The sequence below is a fragment of the Ceratosolen solmsi genome, unplaced genomic scaffold (genome assembly GCF_000503995.2).
Source record: "Ceratosolen solmsi marchali unplaced genomic scaffold, CerSol_1.0 scaffold47, whole genome shotgun sequence".
In the NCBI taxonomy this organism is placed as follows: Eukaryota; Metazoa; Arthropoda; class Insecta; order Hymenoptera; family Agaonidae; genus Ceratosolen; species Ceratosolen solmsi.
The window spans coordinates 9,696,507-9,717,741 of record NW_011948419.1 but is presented as its reverse complement, the minus strand read 5'-3'; the positions used below and the strand labels follow the sequence as shown (position 1 = coordinate 9,717,741).

The 21,235-nt window shown below is 20.2% G+C and overlaps 1 protein-coding gene across 1 annotated transcript in view; it reads left to right on the top strand.

The window, feature by feature from the left end:
* Positions 1 to 343: 343 nt before the first annotated feature.
* emp (epithelial membrane protein) overlaps positions 344 to 21,235 on the top strand; it is a 34,913-nt gene continuing 14,021 nt past the window's right edge. The window contains exons 1-2 of the mRNA XM_011497687.1: positions 344 to 552; positions 19,833 to 20,170. Of these exons, the coding sequence (XP_011495989.1) occupies positions 495 to 552; positions 19,833 to 20,170 (396 nt within the window). The 5' untranslated portion in view covers positions 344 to 494. The remainder of the gene's footprint in view (positions 553 to 19,832; positions 20,171 to 21,235) is intronic.

The following is a 21,235-nucleotide window of genomic DNA, read 5'->3' as shown; positions in this document are numbered from 1 at the left end:
TTCAGTGTCAAAAGTAGTAGGGGCATAAACGAGCAGGCGCGACCACTAGTGGCTAGTATGTTGGCCACTTTCTTACCGATCATTTGTATTTAGTGTAGCAGGCGACTTCAACGTGTACACTTAAATGCATAAATATATTATAGTACAGTTAGTTAGTGGGAAAATCTTTAAAAATAATTATTGTTATGTTCACTGTTTCAATATTGCACAAGATGAACAATTTTACTTATTTATAGTCAGTCTTGTGTCTTCTTGATTACATATACGTGTGAGTGATTGTGTGAGTTGGCAAGGATCGTGTATTTGACAAATAAATTTTTTGAAATAGAAGTATATAAATTGCCTTATATTTAAATTATTTATTTTGTATATTTGACAAATATTTATCGCACGAATTATTCGTTTCAAAGTTGTAACTTGTCTTATTTGTAACAAGAGAAAAGTGCGCTGCTTTCACTTTTATAAAGAGTTAATATCAAAAACAGACGAACATAATGAGGGTGCATCAAGGTATATGTGCAAAACTTCAAGGAGGTTTTCTCAGACGTTGGTGTAAGTTTTTTTATTTTAATTTAAGGAATATATTTTGTTATTATATAGTCATACTACTTTACGAAATATATATGATTTCTTAATTGCGAATGACTCAATAGATGAATATTATGTAAAAGTAAAGATTATTTGTATAATGAAAAAGTCTTTAAATACTTTTTTTTTAAATAACGCAGTTACTTACTTTATTTATAACCTTTTAATCATTTCATCTGATTATACATAAAATAAACTTGTATTTTTTATACGTTTGAATACACCTATATACGTATTCAATATACGAAGACTTTTATAAGAATTTCATAGATTTTAGTATCTGTCAAAGTAACATTTATTTGTGAAGAATAATATTTTTTAATTTTTTAAAAACTATACCTTTTTATATTATAAATGTCTATTATATTTTATCTTTTTCTTGTAGAAAGTAACATACTTTCATGCCATTTTAAAGTTGGATTTTTTAATTATATTTTGTTATACTTAACTTACGTACATACTATGCTATACTCTCATTTTTCACATGTGCTTCGCAAATTTAAACACACATAATATTAGTCGAGACCTTTGCAAAACTTTGTCAAGAATATATTATAAAAACAAATTTCTGAATTTGTAATTTGTTTTTATTTTTATTAAAATAAGTTTTAATTTCTAATATAACATTCTAATAATTTGTAATTTTATAGAAAAAGAACAATTATGGAAAATATATGCTGATTATATAAATTATTTAGTAATATTAATTATGTATCAAAAAAATATATATAAAGAAGTAGTTAAAGTTATTTTGACAATAATACATTGTAATTAAAAATTTTCTTTGAATTTTTTTATTGTTTAATATTTTTATTTTAATAAATTATATTTAATCCATTATAATATATTATAATTGCCAAAAAAATACAATGGATTCTGAAAATTTTTTATTTAAAAATTTTTTTGAACCGTACAAAGTAGCCTGAACTATTTCACTTTATATGATAATTATATTTTGACTTGATAATTAAATTATAATTGTTTCTTAGCTGTTTATTTTGTTTAAAATAAAATTATTAAACATATTTGAATATAAAATACTTAGAAAATGTATTAAATGTATTATATTTCTAGTTTATGTTATTTATTAATTTTCTTTCATATAAAAAGCACAAAAGGTTCGATTATTATTTATTTTTAATTAATAAAATTAGATAATATGTGAAAAATAGATCGATTTATTTAAATATAATTCTTGTTGCTATATCACCGACTATTAAACTTAATTATATAATTCTTTAAATATAATGAAAATAAAATTATTTAATATTTAAAAATATTTTTTAATCTTATTGATGTTTATGTACTATATTTTGTAAATAGTGAAATGCAAAAAGCAGACTGTTATAAAGTAAAATATAAAGTAGTTTTATGAAATATAAAATCAGTTTTTATTTTAGTCATCGTGAATTCAAAATAAAATGTCCTTTATTGAATTACACTTATTATTTAGAAAATTGATTATCTTTTGGTTTTTTTTTTGACAAAAAATATTACCCAAAAATCAGATAATTACTTAATAATTATTATAATTATTGAAATATAATTTAGTAAGGATTAAATAATAATTCTAAAAATGTATACAAATTATTAAGATAACATTACCTATACTTATAAATTATATTTTTTTTACAAAATTTTACAAATTAAAATAGTATTATATAAAAAAAAGTGTTTATATAATTTTTTTATCAATATTTTTTCAAATATACGACTAGTAATCATTAAGACATCAATATGAAATTAATAATTATATGATTGATGTAAAAACCAAAACATTAGTATTTTTTAATAAAATTATTTAATTATCTACAATATATATTATAATATATTTTTTAATAATTATTGAATGTTTTTCAACTATTATAATAAAAAAAGTTTTAGTGATATAAAAATTTAAATATTTTTAACAGCACATTTTTATAAAAAGTAATAATTATGCAGTCATTAAAACAAACAAAACTTACATGAAATTTTATCTGCAATATATTTACAAGCATGTAATTATGTATAAACATTTAATGTTACTGATTAATAAATTATTTTCTTTTTTTTAAATTAAATAAAAACTTATATAAATTTATTTAAATTTTCTTTACATTTTAATAAAACAAGATAAAAAGGGGTGTACAGAACTTGTATAATGATATCATATAATAAAAAATTAGGTGATCTTTAATCTATATATGTTAGCTTTAATACTGACAGATATAAGGAACATTTATGTCTAGAATAATATTTTGGCAAATTCTATTTCCTATTAAAGTTACAAAAAATACTTGAAGTTACAGTTAAAGGCTTCTAATTTCACTAACAATAGAGATCTCATTTATAGATGTAATAATCATTTTTAATGAATGAAAAAACATTAAGTATTGGCTTTGTATTCTTTGTTTAATCTAAATATATGTCAAAAAAAGTAAAATTATTATTCTGAACCTGTAATAATATTCACTCAATTTTTTAATATAGTTTTTTATCTATATATACAAAACTTCTATATAAAGATTTTGATTTAAAAAAGGACTACATATGCATTATTGTCATTCATAATTTTATTATTTATTGATATATTCCATAATATATTTACTTTGTCGAAAAGACAGTAACTTAAATATTTCCTATAAATTAGGAATCGAATAAGAATTTTTAATTTGTAACGATTATTTTTTTGAATAGATAAAATTTATAGTTATAAAATTAGTTAATATTAGAAGCCATAATCATTTTAAAAAGCTTGTTTAATGTTTATATATGTATATATATTGTATGGATATATATATATATATATATATATATACGTACATATGCATACATATACATATATCTAAAAGTACAAAACCTTTTCTGACAATTTTAAAATTAAATATATATTTTTAAGTAAGATCCTATGTCATTATTTTAAATAATATATAAAATGGTTTTATATATAAAATGTATATATATAGAATTAAAATTAAAAATAGAGCCTAATATATTCAAGTTAATTAAATAACATAAATTAAAATATTAATATTGTAATCAAATAATACAATATCTATTAAAAAGTTTATTAGATTAACTAACATTCATTACTATTATTAACTATCATTATTTTATAAAACTACGCTATAAATTATAATATTTTATGTTAACATTTGAAAATATTTATTTATTCATTTATTTTATATTAACTATGTACATGATACCTGCAAATTTCAATATAACAAAAATAATAAAGAAATTTTGTCTGATATAGTTACAATTATTTATAAATGTGTATTTGAACACTTAAAACTAATCTTTGTTATTTACAATTATTAAATCGAAAACAATCAGATGTTTTATATATTACAAATAATTAAAGTATTTAATATGTAGATAACGTAAAAATACTAAAAACTAAAATCTCATTTCATTATTTATATCAATTTAAATCAGATGATAAAATAATACTGGAATATAAATTATATAATAGAGTATACATTATATAATGGAATATAAATTATATAACGGAATATAAATTATATAATGGATTATAACTTATATAACAGAATATAAATTCTATAAAGGAATATAAATTATACAATAGAATATAAATTATATAATGGAATATCAATTACATAACGGAATATAAATGATATAATTAAATATAAATTATATAATAGAGTATAAATTATATAAGTATATAATTGATTAAATATAGTTTAATACTTATAGGCAAAATAAATTTTAGTTTTAAAACATTTTTTAAACATAATTTGTATTTTATTATTATGGGAAATTAAAAAATTAATAAAATAAATTTTATGTTTTTATTAGAAAACTAATTCTACTCTATATATGTTTACAATAATATATTATTTTTTATTATTACACAAAATCCAATATAGATTATATGTTTAAATATTTAAATATAATAAAGAGAAGAAAATGAATTTGCGTTAAATTTTATATTTATAAGTAGAATGCAAAGGTACTAAGCTAATTCAATCGATTTTTCTAGATCAACTATATGACTCTAAAATACGTCATTTTTTAGCGCTTTACTTTTGATAATTTATATTTTTCATTTCATTGCATGCTTTTCAGATAACAACAATTACTTAGAGATATAATTCTCATATAGTACTTCACTCGGATGTAGTACTTATTATTCTGAGTTGTTATTCTTAAAAAGCTTTTAAAATACTTTTTATATTAATTATGAATATTATTCATTTTGATCTTGATACAATAACGAACTTATATTTATATTTAGTATAAAAATCATGGAGACAATTTTTTAATTTTTGAATAATAAAGTTTTAATCTAACTTTTCTTGTTGATATAATAAAGTATTTAAGAAATTATGAAAATTATTAATTATAGGAAAATACTATATCAATGGCTTTACCTGAGTTATTAGTATATAAAAGACTCAAGCAAAAATTAGTTATTAAATATGATAATTTATTTAATATTTTCTATATACATGATTAAAAAATTACTTCATTTATTTTCATATTTATATTTATAAATTTATAAAATATTTATCAATTTTTTTAATTAAACATTTAATGAATAACTATTAATTTTATTAAAAATATTATTGTGTAATATTGTTAATAATAAATATAATTGTTCAAAATACATAATTTAATTATCAGTTAAAAATTTATGGTTTTTTTAAAAATTTCTAAAAATTTCTATAAAATTTATAATTAGTTTCGAAATCATATTTAAATGGAAATATATCATTACAAAAGTATTTAAAAATACAACTTTTTGTAATTAAAATAATAAAAATTTTAAATTAAAACGAATATAAACAAGTATGATTTGTTTTAATCTTATAGTAGTTTTTAAAATAAACTTTAAAATTCTTATCAAATAATTTAGTCATATATTTACTGAATACATTAATATAATAAATCCATATTCCTTTTAAATTATTTTCAATAAAGTGATTTTTATATAAAATAAATTAACGAATCTAAGTAAAATAATATTCAATCATTAATAATTTCTATTTTTATTATCAATACATTATAATAAATTATGTAATATAACTAATAAAGATGTTTCTTTTGTTCTTTCATTTTAATTAATACAGTAGAATTTTAAAATCAATAAAATAAATATCAATCATTATTTGTAATCTATGCTTAATTTAATCTGAAGATACTGCAATACTCTATTCATTAATATATAAAATGTTGATAATAATTATGTAATATTTTAATTTCATTGCAATTTAATTAAGAAATGAAACTACAATATTCGGTAATATAAATTTCCTTTTTATAATTTCTAACAATTTTTATATTTTATTTTTTTATAAATTACAAATATTAACTGATTCTATATTGCATACATTAACTTCGTTTATTTTAAGAACATTTGTGTATAATGAATGTATTTGCTTTAAAATATATTTTTGACCTGAAATATTGCTACAAAATTGAGTGTATTATGCACACTTTGCATTTTTGTTAAGCCTCCGATTGACCTAAATATATTTATTTAAGAATCAGAAAAAATCCTTTACATACGTGTAATATAATTGTTGATTTTTAGTATAATTTATTTTGATGAATTACGATTTCATTTTTATAAACGCATTCGTTATTATAAAAAAACTATTATTAAAATAAAAAAAAATTTTTTTATGTTTCATAGCTTGAAAATGAAACTGAAGCAAATTATATATATTATTATGATTAATTTTCTAATATAAATGTTGTTGTGCCATTTAAATTTAATATTTTAATTTATTTAATTAACCTATTACGTTTTAAATAAAATAAAGTGTATAAATTTTTATGTGTATTTTTATCTTCAAATAATTTAACATTTTAAGAATCATTGATTTAATTAATATTAAATTAATTTTTACTAAACAAAATATTATTCTGAATTTTTACATAATAGATTATATGTATTATTTTGTATTGTTTTTATTTATTTGAAGATATTTATTTATTTATTTATAAAAAATCTTGTAAATAAAATAAAGTGTATAAATTTACTTAGTTATTTTTTTTATTTTATGGGAAAGAAAGCGGACAAATTTTTAAGAAATTTCAAATTTCGGTTTTCCAATTTCAATTTCACATATTTTTCAAATAGGTTTCACTTATTTTGTGAATTTTAACTTTTGCCTTAAACTTAGATATTATTTTTAGAAAATAAAAATATTAATTTTCATATAGTAATTTGTGGATTTTTAATACTTCCTAATGTACATAGTTACTTTCAATAAATAAATCTTTATTTTGTGATGTTTATACAATTATCGTATATTATGCATATAATTATAATTTTCCATAAATAAAATTGTTGCCTCAGAAATTTACAGTTTTATTAACTTTCCTATCTTGATATTTATTTACTGAAAAGCAACTATTATCATAATAAATAGAAATACCAAATAAAATAACAAAATAGAAATAACAAAATAAGAGCAGGTATTATTTTTAAATATTTGAAATAATTGTTATTATTCAATATGATATCAAGTATATTGTATTATTTCTCATAGCGTTCAATATAGCTAAATAAAATTATTAAAACAAAAATTATTAAAATTGTTTTGTTATTTTGAAATTACATATATTTAGAAATAAATATAATAAATCGTGTAAGATTTTGATTTTAATATTTTCGGTTGAAAGCAGTTGTAATTAGCACCAAATTTTCTCTCTAAATTATGTTATTATTGTATAATCAATATTTTTATAAATCATTATATTTATATTTTTTTTTTGTATAAATGTACTATGTTAAAATATGATAAAATATGACTGTTAAAATATGATATATATACACATATATATATATAACATTTTAAAATTATATATATTGTTTATAACATTTTTCAATATTTCTATGTATAGTACACTAATGATATTTGATGATATTCTGTCTTTTATTACTTTAAAATTGTTATTTTGTGAATTATAATATGTTGGTATTATTGAATTTATATTATTTGGTAAAGTTTTTATTTAGAATCTCTTTTTTTTATTTCTACAATCGTTAAAATAAATATCCGTCACCTTTTTTATAAATGTTTTTTCAAAACCATGATTTTGTATGGATGCAGATATTATTTTTTTTCACGGGTATATTATTATAACACAAATTTTCATTTAATAACTTTTCATAATATTTTCTTAATCTATTATTACAAATTAAATATTTTTGGTGGTTATTTCAAACTAATTCTATTAGTCGTCATGCATTGTCATTTTTGTTACTTAATACAAGGTCATTTTTTCCCGTGTTGTGTATTATTTTATGCGCATTCATTATTTTATGGTTTAACAAGTCATACATTTACATTGAAAAATATGTGGTCCAACTAAATATGAAATTTATTTTTGATTTAATCTAAATATTTATTGTTTTATTATTCATTATATTGATTTACAATGTGATACATATATGTATCACGCTGTATTTTATTATAATGTATACTAACTTCTGTAATAATACAATTATATACTATATTTACTTGCATCAACCAAGTTTTAATGGTTTTGATCGGAAATATATTTTATCTCATTGTCCCTATTATATATGCTTAAAAAGATCAGTCATATTTTTTCTATAATTATGTTTTTAAGATCATTAGCTATGAATATTGCGCAGTATATCATTTGGTGTAATTATATTTACATAATTAGAAACAAGTTTTTTTGTAAGTTTTAACTTTTATAGAATTACCATATTATTGTTTTAAGATATTTTGAAATAAATATTAATATTTTATATACTTTATAAATTCTCTTAATATATTTCTTTATAATTAAATAATCATTTTTTATTTATGCTTCAATTCTTTTTTTTTTAATTTTATTAAGAGACTGAATGGTTTAAATTTTTTGTTTTTTTCCGAGTTTCTACATCAAGATTTGTAATATTAGTAATGTAATATATTCAACTAATTTTTTTATTTGCCTTGATATTCATAGATAAATTTTTATTATTCAGCTTCTTATATAGCATGCTTTTACATTAAGCTTTGTTTATTACAAAAACCTTGTAAATTTAAAATGTTCATTTATGAAAGTATAATCAATAGTCAAATCACACTCCTTTTTTCACAAATTCCTTTTTATATTAACCCACATTCAGCATTAGTTTAATATGTAATTTGAAGTTCGTTGATTTATACAACCATTTATCAGCTGAAATATATAATTGAGTACTTTTAACTAATTTATTCATTGTGATTTTCATCATCTGTATTTACATTGACTTTTCTTTTTAATTTCAAAGCCGCAGCAGATCTTCGTTTAATGTGTTTACTCATTTTATACTTGTAAAACTTACGTTGATTTAACTCTCTCAAATGCTTGTTTTTCGTATAACGTAATAATGTATTTTAATATTTAAATTACAATATTTATCGTATTGGCTATTTAAAATAAAGTGTATGTTTTATTACTTTACAAAGTGTTTACTATTGATCAAAATTTTATAGACATCTAAAAATAAATTATAATTAATAAATCTTTAAAATGTTGATTATAATTTTTAATAATAGAAATTTTTTAAGAAAAATAATATTTAAAATTATTTAAATTGATTAAAATTTTTTTTAATTTTTTGGAATGATTATTTAAATTTATTATTAAAGTAAAATAAAATTTTCTATATTATTTTAATTTTTTATTTTATTTCTTAATTTGATGTATTATCAGTTGTAAATATAATGAATAATGATACTAATAACATTGTTAATTGTATTAGAATCATTAACAAATTAATTATAGCATTGACTTGTATTTTTGTTATATGACTACTATAAAAATTAGTATAAATTTTTTAATATTTATTATATTTGCATAATCTTTTTGATCATATTAATTTCTAAGATTATTATATTCATTATATATTTATTTTTATTCTGAGAATTTTTTAAATATAAAATACAGAGAAAAATTATAAAATTTATTGTTAAACTATTAAATATTAAATATGAAAAATATATTGTTAAAAACAGAAACAAAATTTATAAAATAAAATATATTGATTAAAAAAATGAAATATATGTATTTATTTAGATGATATAAATATTTTCAAGGTGTTTAAAAAAGTTCAAATTTTAAATTGAATAGTTTATATTCAATTTATATTACTTAAGGATAAAAAAATTAATAATTATTTTCCAAAGTAAAATTATAAAATAGAAATATTCATTCTTGTACATTAAATAATCCTTGTGTTCAGACTGTAGAATAAAATAGTCACAAAGCCGTTACTGATATAACACAATCAGTATGTCAATTAATTGATGTAACTCTGAATAGTTTATTCTTTCCTCCAATACTCATGTGATTTTTATTAACTAAGAGTGAGGAAAATATATTCCGGAAGATTGCATTACTCAATAGAACTAAGTTTAGCAGTGAAGAAGTACAGAATTCTCAGTCTTAGCCTTGGAAATGATGCAACTGTCAATGTATTATGCTAAGCACACACACTGACTTAATGAATTTCCAATGACAATATAAATGATTTATATTATTTTTGAGAGTGCTGATGATTCAATTATTTTATCAAATATTGTCCATTCTGACAGTTATTAGTGTAAATACAAACTTGCATATATTTTCTTGTAATATCGTTTTCGGAAAGAAATATTTAGTTTTAGTTAGAGGCACCCATGTTTTTCATTTTTAATATATATGATGAATTATAGAAAGGAAGATAAAAAATTTTTTCAATTAAAATTAAAAACTTTGCACATTTATTATCAACATGAAATGATTGCTCCTAATAAATAATAATAATAATAATCAATAGTAATTTAATAAATAATAATATTATAATAAAGAATACGACGAAAGTTTAAATTATGAGAAAAGAAGGAAGATAAAAATATACTAGAATTAATTTTATTTATTTTCATTAATAAAATTAACAACAAAATAATAACAAGTTCGACATTTATAATTCTTTATAAATGATAAGGATCATTAATAGTAATAAGAATAATTTATTATTTCATATGTAATTAGCATATATACTTTGATAATACTATAATACTATGTAAATAATACTCTAAAAATGAAATGAATAGATAATTTTTTAATTAGTATGTAATTAATAAATATACAATTTAGTTATATACAGTTGAATTTATTAAAATGATTTCTTTTTTATGAACTACTATAATTGTGTGTGTTTATTCCGATTAGTTTCTTTAATTTATTTCCATAAAATATCATATGTGGATCCGTTATAGAATAGAACTATATTAACATATACAATAATGAGGAAGCAAATTAATTTAGTATAAATATATAACAGTTATTCATATCTAAAAATGTAAAAGCATTCGTGGTTTTAAACTTTTGTTTGAATACATAAAGAAGCATTTGTTTTACAAAACTTCGTAATATGATAATTCTAATTGCGAGAAATACTAACCAAATAATAAGATTTATAGTTTTCAAGTTGAAGCAAAGACACGTAATGATAAGGTACGATAAATAGATATGATTTGCTCATAAATATGATTTACATTACAATTTTTTAGCTGTTTAAAAAGCTGAAACAAAAAAGCAGAATAGAATAGATAAAAAAATTCGTAAACTACTTAAACAAAAAATATAAAAGATCCAATAATAATATTTAAAGTAAATCATTATAGAATAAAACAAAATATTATATAAATAAATTGTAATGAATCTAGTTAAATAATTAAAGTTTAAATTAATATTTTATAATAATAAATCATTATATTTAATCAATTTTCTATATTTATTATAGTATGAATTAATGCAAGTACTAAATTACTCAATGCATTTATAATTATTTAAGGGCTATTATTTTGTTATTGAGATAATTTTCGATATTACTTAATATTAATAACTTCGATATTAATAATACTCGATTTAATGTTGCATGCTTTTATTATATTTTAAGGTTCATTATATTTTAAATCTTCAAATCATTGTTACTTAATATGAACATAAAATTACATATATATATTATTAATAGTCATACATTTCTGATAGAATTTCCATTAGTGAGCAATGGTTCTGTAATGAAAAATGACACTTTCACTTCGCATTTCTAAACATTATTTCTGCACATGCGAGATAAATAGATATATTTTAGTAAATGAAATAGAGTATTCTTATTATATATTATGTAACTATTATATTTTAAAAATATATATCTATTTCATAAATAGTAATAGATAGATTCATTTATTGGGCTTTCACAACAAGCAATATTTGCTTAATTATTTTCATAGTTATAACAGTTGATAGAGATTTTTAGAATTATTTTTATTTTTAGTTTTCATTTCTTTCTCCATCAGACGCATTTGTATATAATATGTATATAATTTATATGTAATATAAACATGATAATTTAATTATACCTAATTTGGTTTAGTCAGTATAAATTATAAATAAATATATTTAAAATAAAAAAAACATTAAAATTTTAATTAATACTTAAAGAAAATATTTGAGTGAGGTAAGTTAGTCATTATTCATGATCGAACAACTGATCTAAAATACTAATGAAGATACCGAAACAGAAGAACGACTATTTAATTTATTTAATATATTCACTTATGATATATTATAAGATTGAAACTTAAAACCAAATTAATGGGAACTGCCATAAAGATGTATATCATGTACGTATATATATATGAATTCATGTATTTATAAAAATTTATGAGTTTATAAATATTCCTTTAATGATTGATAGTATTTGCATGTTTTGTATATTGTTCACATTTTAATAATATCTATACAATAAAATAAAATAAAAATTAGTGAGTATATATAAAAGACATTAATACACTTTATTATTATGTATACATACAAATGTATTTTAAAAATAAATATTTCTATATTTAAATATGACATTACGTTGTACATGAATTACAATTTTTTATATAATGATATTGTAGGAAATATATGTATATTGTGAAATATATATATTTTATTTTGTATAAAATATTTAATTTTAATATTATTATTATTTAAATATTATTATGAATTTAATATTATTAATAAATAAAAATAACTTTTATTTAACTGTTTATATTTAAAATTAATTATATGATATTATAAACTCAATATTCAATAATATATTAATAGATTACATTAATTTATCGCTAACTGCAATAAATAAATGGAAAACAAAAATTTTAAATTATTTTTTTTGTAAAAGGTATGAATTTCACATTTAATTTATAATCGAATGTAAGGATAATATAAAACAGAAAATCTTTAAGATAGTTTAAGCATAAATTTTGAAAATATACAATAAAGTAGATATATTTTATTTTAATAACTACAAAATAATATAACAACTTCAAAATAAATCAATAATAAGATAGAAAATTATTGTATAATGTAAAAAAGAAAGTTTAGAACTCTGATCAATTAAGAAAAATTGAATTATATACCTTCTTACGGGTTTTATAGAAATATTTAATCAGTCAGTAAATTAAAAATATATTATATTGGATTTGAAATCTGACTTTCACTAAATTTAAATAATACCTATGTATCTTTTAATTTAAGAATCCTTCAGCAACATTTTAAATATTAATGAGCACTACAGTGATAAAAATTTGAAGTTTAATTTATTATACTGATTATTTAGAAATATTGAAATATAGAATAAAAATTAAAAATCATTTTCAATAAATAATAAAATTATAATACAAAGCTTCAATTAAATAAATAGTGTGAGATTAGATGAACTAGCTGTATAAAAATCTTAAAATGAAATTGGAGTGTTATTGATTTTCATAATATATTGCAAAATATTTATTAACAATTACGAACATTTAATTAAAGAAGTTCTAGCAAGAATGACTTTAAAATTTAAAAAATTATTGTATTGTATCTGTTTTACAAACCCTAAACTTTTAAAACGAATTTTTTACAGTGGACACTTAAAACTATAATTTGGAAGCAGTAATATGCCAATAATTAGATAAATACGGTTTATTGTTGGTATACATCAGAACATTAGAAGTTTCAAGTAGGATATAATTATTGAACTATCGAGAAAATTCATAAAATTTTTTAGTTGCTAAAATACTTTTAGTCTCATGCATACATAATTTATAAAGAAGATTTTAAATATTTAGAAGCCTTTATTATAATAATTCCATATTAAAAATAAAACTTCAAGTTTATTTACATGGCAAACGGAATTTAAATAATATGATTGTTGTATTCGGTACTAATCAATAAAAAATAATATTGAGAGAAAAGCCTCTTAAATCACTAAATTTTACATTGACAAATCTTCATAATTTATCAATCGTTATATCTTTCCGTAACGCGGTTAAATTCAACAATTTTGATTAATGCATTTAGAAAAATTTCATTGTTCGTGACTTAATAATAAATGTCTATAATAGCATTTAAAATAAAGAAACTTACAATTTTAAAATATGTAATATATAAATATATAATTATAAGTAATTATGAAAATTTACAATTAGATAGAATAAGAATACGTGATTAGCTTTTCTAAAGGTTACAATTCACATACAATATCTCTAAGTTGAACACAGTATTTATATGAAGATATACTACTATTACTACTAATACGAAAAATATTATATTATTATATTAATTGAATATAATAAAAAACAAATAAAGATAATTGAGAATAAACATAACAAAAAATCTATCCTTTTAATGCTTTGAAACACATTTATATCAATAACAAGTAATGTTTTCTTCCGTCAATTACTATTTATATTGCAATAAATTTTTTAAGGAAACTTTTAAGGAGGTAATCTAATTATTGTACCGTGATAGAATAATTGAAGAGTTTCTAAAATTCTAGTTTTCATTTACAAGTAAAAGAATTAATTGAAAAATTATTTCGAAAAAATAACAAATATATTTGTGAGAAAATATGGTAGAAGGTGCATCTACATGTATATATAAAGCTTGGGTTTGGTAAATTAAAGAAAAATTTATAAAACATTTATGTTTAAAAGTTAAAATATTGGATCTTAAGACTTTAAATGGTTTTTCGTTAACTAAATTATTATTATCAAATCAATATTTTGTTATAACAACGTAGAGAAACCGACTAGTTTTTAAAGTATGTTGTTGTTTAGTGAATTGCATTATAAGAATTTTCATGTAATTATAAAAAATAATTTCGTTATGAAATGTTCATTAATTTTCATTAAAGCAATATTTCAAATTTTCTGCTTAATAGTAATTAGTAAGTTTATTAAAAAAATTTTTGTTTCAAATAAAAATTAATGACTATTATTAATTAGTACAAGAGAAATAAATAAGATAAAGAACAATAAACTACTATTTTTAATTAACATGTTAATTAATAATTTATGTATCATTATTTTTTTGAATTTCTAAAAGATATTTCTTATATACATAATTAATAAATAAAATATGTATCTGTATTTAACATTTAAAAACTTTACAATGAAATGTTTATTATTTATCTTATTATTTGTATTAATATTTTAGTTTAATTACTTTAAAAAATAACTATATTTAAAAAAAAGTAATCTAAAAGATTACTTTTAGAAATAAATTAAATTCTATATCAATAATCTGTCTAAATTGGTAAAAATAAAAGTTATAAATATAGAAAAAATATAATAAAATTCTAAAAAAAATTGATACGTAAATAATTTAATTGTTTTAAACTTCTACACTAATGAAAGAAGATACTGAAATAAATAGGAAATTATTTAATTCGAATTACTACTATAAAGAAAGATATTTTTTATATAATACTAACATTTTAAAAATAATTATCAAAAGATGTTATAAGTAAACTAATATATCTAAATGTATTCATAGCAGTAACAAATAATACTAATATTAAACAATTCAATAATTTAATAATTTAATAAGAAAATATTTGTTATCATTAAATATTATTGTTATAAAGATATTTCAATCATAAGTACTATTTAAAATACTAAATAAATTAAACAATAAATGTAAAAATTCTTAAAATTTTTTTTTTACTAAAATGCAGTATGCTACAATGAATTTTTCGTTCGTTTCACTGTAAGACTAGAATAAAATATTGGATAAGACTGTTTTGAGATATATAATGAGTGTACAGTATAAATAAAATCTTATAAGATATATAATGCTTAATATCCAATGAAAAATTATATGGAAGTATTTATTAAGAAAATTATAAATACAAGAAAAATTCCCGTACATATAAAAATTGAAAATATCGATAGAAACTTATAATACTGAATAGGAAGTTATAACACAGGTCTATAACAGTTATTCCATTAATTATTAAATTGAAACAAATCTGAAATATCAAGCTTAAGAAAATACTATTATTGATAATTCTTAGCATAATGTAGTCATCACATAATCAATTAATAGAATGAAATAGATTATATATTATAGATTTTTAGAATTTTATTATTTTTTTTATATGGTTATTTATACTTTCAATTAAAGCGATAATAGTTTTCATAATAGAAAGTAATTAAAACTTCCTTGTATATATACATTAATTTTCCAATGAGTGATTCTAAACAAAATTATAGTTGAGAAATATAAAAGGCTACGAATTTATTCTTTGTTATGCAAATTTCATCATCTCAATATGCCTATCATGGTGATAAATAATTATATTGATTAATAGTAATGGATGTATTATTTTTTGAGAGTCATGTTACTATTATATGATTTTGGTACGAAAGTAATACCACTAATTACTCTTCTAGTAAATTTTTTAAATAAATTGCTGTATCTATCGTTACTTTAATAACAACTAAAATTCTTCGTTAATTAAATTTCAAGAATTATCATATTCATAAGATGATTAGTCGTCAGTTAATTGACTGCCATTCGATAAAAAATTTTCTAACATCAATAAAGAATGTTATCCTTATATATGTACTTGGACAAATTTTTCATTAAAAATAAATGGTACTTACGAATTTTTTACTAGACCATTAATTTAGTTTGTTAGTTCATATAATTAAATGTTCTATAACAAAATACTGCCTTTTAACAGTACTAGGTATCGTGACTGATCAATTTAAAATAAGAACTTTAATAAATATTGAGGTTGTTATTGCACCTCTTATTAGGTAGCTATACGTCCATATTAGAAATAGTAAGATAGTTAGAAGTCATTATAATACAACAAAATTTTGTCGATGAAAAATGTGGAAAAAAATATAATATAACTATTCATTAAATTGAGAAGATTGGAATAATCTTCAAAATGTGATTCTCGACAAAAAGCTCCAGTACATTAAAAGGTTATTATAATTAGTAAATTAAATTATTAGTATCAAATAGCATGTTAAATTGCAAATTTATTTTGAATTTGTAAAGCTAACATTTTGAAAAAGAATAGAAAAATAAAATATTCACTATACAAACATTATTTTGTTTTTTGTATTTTATTTTACAAAAACTGTTTACTATGATAAGTATAGCTTGCATATAGATATTCTTGCAGAATACCTTCGCTCAAGGGTGGAAGCTATTTATCGGGTTTTAGTCAATAGACTTTTTTATCATCATAATTTGTATAATAAATACTGTCAATTGATAATGTTTGGATGTATTTTTATTTTACAGAAAAATTTTTAAATTCTAGCCAAAAATTATAAAAATAATTGTTAATCAACATACACCAATGGTTTACATTTAGGTAAACCTTGATATTCAAACTTAGCTATAATAAAAATATACAAAAAACATCTCGTAAAACCAAAGATTTTAAGCAATTAAGTACTACCAAATAATTGCGTACTAGATTACAGTAATATAAATTCGCATATATATATATATATATTTGTAGAATAATAATACAATAATTCCTATTTTGATAGACAATTCTATAAGAAAAGACCATCCTGGATCAGTAGTACAATTCCAATTTTCAGAAAGAAAAACATCAAAATACCTACCAGGTTTGATAAGCAATGCTCAGTCGACTCAACCACAGGATCATTCGGGTCACATGCGTGCAAATACTGCAACAACACACACTTGTTTTTATTGTGTACAAAAATAAAAAAAAAAGTGAGTATGAGGGAGACTTGAATCTGGCAAGACAAACGGACTCTGTTTTAACTGACTAAGAAGCCACATAGGCTTCTTCAGAATTCTCAACTTGAGACCTTTAGAGCCGATGAGTGACGACCCTGAAGATGTTTCGGCACTCACCCTAGAACATTTCCTTATAGGGAGCTCGCTCACAACTATTCCAAAACCATCTCTCAAAGGACTATCAATGTCAGGATTGTCTAGCTGGCAATAATTCTGGCCCCAATGGTCAGCTCACTATTTACAACGCCAACAATCAATCCACAAAAATACATTAAAATTGGCTCGATGATAGTCATCACTGATGAGCTAATCACACCTTACAAGTGACCTCTCGCTAAAGTAATTAAGATTCAACCTGGCAAGGATGAGCTGACCAGATTAGCTACATTAAAAACAACTTCGACTACCATCGTAAGACCAATACATAAACTGGAAGTGCTACCAATCCACGTGAAAGGAATAATCATCAATAAAATTGCATATGGCAGGCAGAATATTCGAGATTCTGAGAATCTCTCGGATGTTTAACTTGTGGAAAAAACCCAACTGTCGTTAGACATCTGAAAAAGGTACACAATTGCATCCATTGTTTTCTAGCACCACACTCGTATCCATTGTTTTCTACCACCATAATCGCATCCATTGTTATCAGTATTAACTAGGCTGTCGCGTAGATATTTAAAGGGAGACACGCTTCGAGCATGCACTCACTTACTTACTGAGGACACTATAGTGAACAAGCTTTATCGAAGTAAGGCCATCATAGAAGCAAGTCACGTCGATTCTTCTGTGCTGTACAAATACAGGTGTTGACACTATCTCCTTCATATCAAGAAAAAGCCAGACTACAAAAATATAACAAGACAAACTCCAATCAAAGAGTGGATACAGTTCATAGCTGATCGTTGCAAAATCAACAACAAATCATCACCATGAGCAAAGAGTATTCGTGACGATGAACCATTCATCACAGGAGCAAGTCAAGGCTACTGTATCACTGTGAGTAAACAAATCTGTGCATAATCAATGCTAATCCGTTCAAATTAGCAGGGCGCTATTATTAACATAGCACAAACCACACTCACTAATATGAAATGCGCATAATCAGTTGATCCTTACACAATGAAGAACAACATCATCACCATCAACAAGGAGAATCTCGTGTTGGTAAACTATTTACCACAGGATCAGTTCCAAGCAATTGCATCGTTGTGATTTAATATAGTATACACCCTCCAATCACATAAACCCAACACATCAATAATGGAACTGTAAAATAACTATAATAAACCATATTTAACGAAGTAAGCACACATTATATTTCTACAGCCCTTCCACTTAAGTTATTCCCAAGCATCCACTAGAGCGGGCGGAAAATTTTTTATAAAGCTATCGAACATGCATTTATTTAATAATCCTTTCCTGTCAAATACAAAATTACTATTATGAAAATAAGTTATTAGTACAAAATATATTATAAAGACTAAATAATAAATAAAAATTTAACTAAAAATGGACATAAAGCATACTAATGCTATTAATGGTAATTGATGGTCAATAATAATTAAATAATTTTTAAAATATTGAAAATAATATAAAATTTGAATTACAATTGTATTTAACGGGAATAAGAGTAAATTGTAGATTAAGGTTAATGAAAGATGGAATGAGAAATATTATTATTAATTAATATTATTAATCATAAATGATATTCATATTGATATAATAATGATTATACAATGAATATTGAATATATACAAAATATAATATATGGCATTAAGAAATAAAATGTATAAATACTATAATATTAAAATTAATTTTATAATATTCATTTTATTGTCGTAACAATTGTAATAGATTTTAATATAAAATAAAAATAAGAAGTAAAATAGCAATACATAATTTATATTGTATTATATTTTATTATATCATAAATAAGTTTTTTTAATTCTTAATGCTTCATTATATATATGCAATGGTATTATTTCCTTTTTCTAATTTTATTATAAATTGCATATTGTTTGGATTAAACTTGTCCTTTGCGCAAGTGGTTTGTAATATAATTTATGGTACTTGCTTTAAGTATTTATAACTTGAGGTTATAAATTATTATGTTAAATTATATATAAATTCTTTACTATTTATGATATAAATATTATTATATATAAATTACAACAGTGTATTATATTTTTCAGGGGCTGCTGTAGCAATAGGTGCTCTTATGATAATTATTGCTGGCATATTAGCTGCACTGTTTCCTCGGCTCATTAATATTATCATAGACAAGGAAATTGCATTGCAGGAGGGTAGTCGTACTTTTGATTGGTGGAAAGAACCCCCCGTTACACCACAAATGCGTGTTTATATTTACAACGTTACTAATGCAGATGAGTTTCTTAATAATGGTGTAAAACCCACATTACAAGAGCTTGGTCCATACATTTATCTTGAGACCTGGGAGAAAGTAAACATAAAATTTAATTTAAATGACACTGTTACTTATAATGTCAAAAAAAGATTCGTTTTTTCAGAGGTAATTCCTTTCAATTTATATTACCTATAAAAAATACGTGTATAGTTTTTTTTCAATTAAATATAGTAAATTTAGTTATATTAACATTTTTAATATTTGAATATCGATAAATATTGAAATATAGAATCAAATTAAATTAAGGTATAAATTTTATATACAGTATTGTTATTTTAAAAATTTTCTTTTTAAATATTTTTAGTAAAATACATTCTATTAATATCTTATCGAATCATTTTAATTATTCGAGTTAAGTAATGCACAAATGATTCATATTATTATTTTTATTATTGTCATAAAAAATTATTTCGATGAACAGTTTTTATCAGGTAACTAATTTGTTATAAAGATTTTATTTTTAAATAAATATCTATTTAGATTGATATTTGTATCTCTTTTTATCATATTTTATATTAAATACTTTATTTTAGTTCAAGTAAAAATTCTATATTATTCTAAAAGCTTTAGTAACTTAATAAAATTCAGTAATTTAAATATGTATAAATATGTATTAAATAATATTTTAATATATAGAATATAATAAATTTACAAATAACATAATGTATATCTGTAAAAAATCACCTAAAAAGCATATATTGAAAAAATATTGATATTTAATTATGAATTGTATCAAATCATAAATTTTAAATTATGGAATTTTGATTTAATTGAAATTTTATTTGAAATTTTTTAATTTAATAAAAATATTTCTAATTATAGAACATTTTATTAATGTTTATATAAAAATATAAATTTATAAAATTATAGAATGTATAGAAATTCAACTAATTGTCATTAGTTATTTTTATACTAGTGTTTTCCATATAAATTCGCCTATATATTGTATTGGCATTCAAAATATTCAGATGTATATATCAGGGTTTTATTTTATAGATATATATGATCTAATTAACTAAATTGAAGTACCTTGATAATATCTTTTCAGTAAATTCCAAGTCTACCTACATCACTGAATTTTATATAAGTTATACTCTTCCATGTATATATGGTCAATTTTCCTTTTTATTATTACTTATAATTTCCTCTTTATTATTACTTTTTATTATG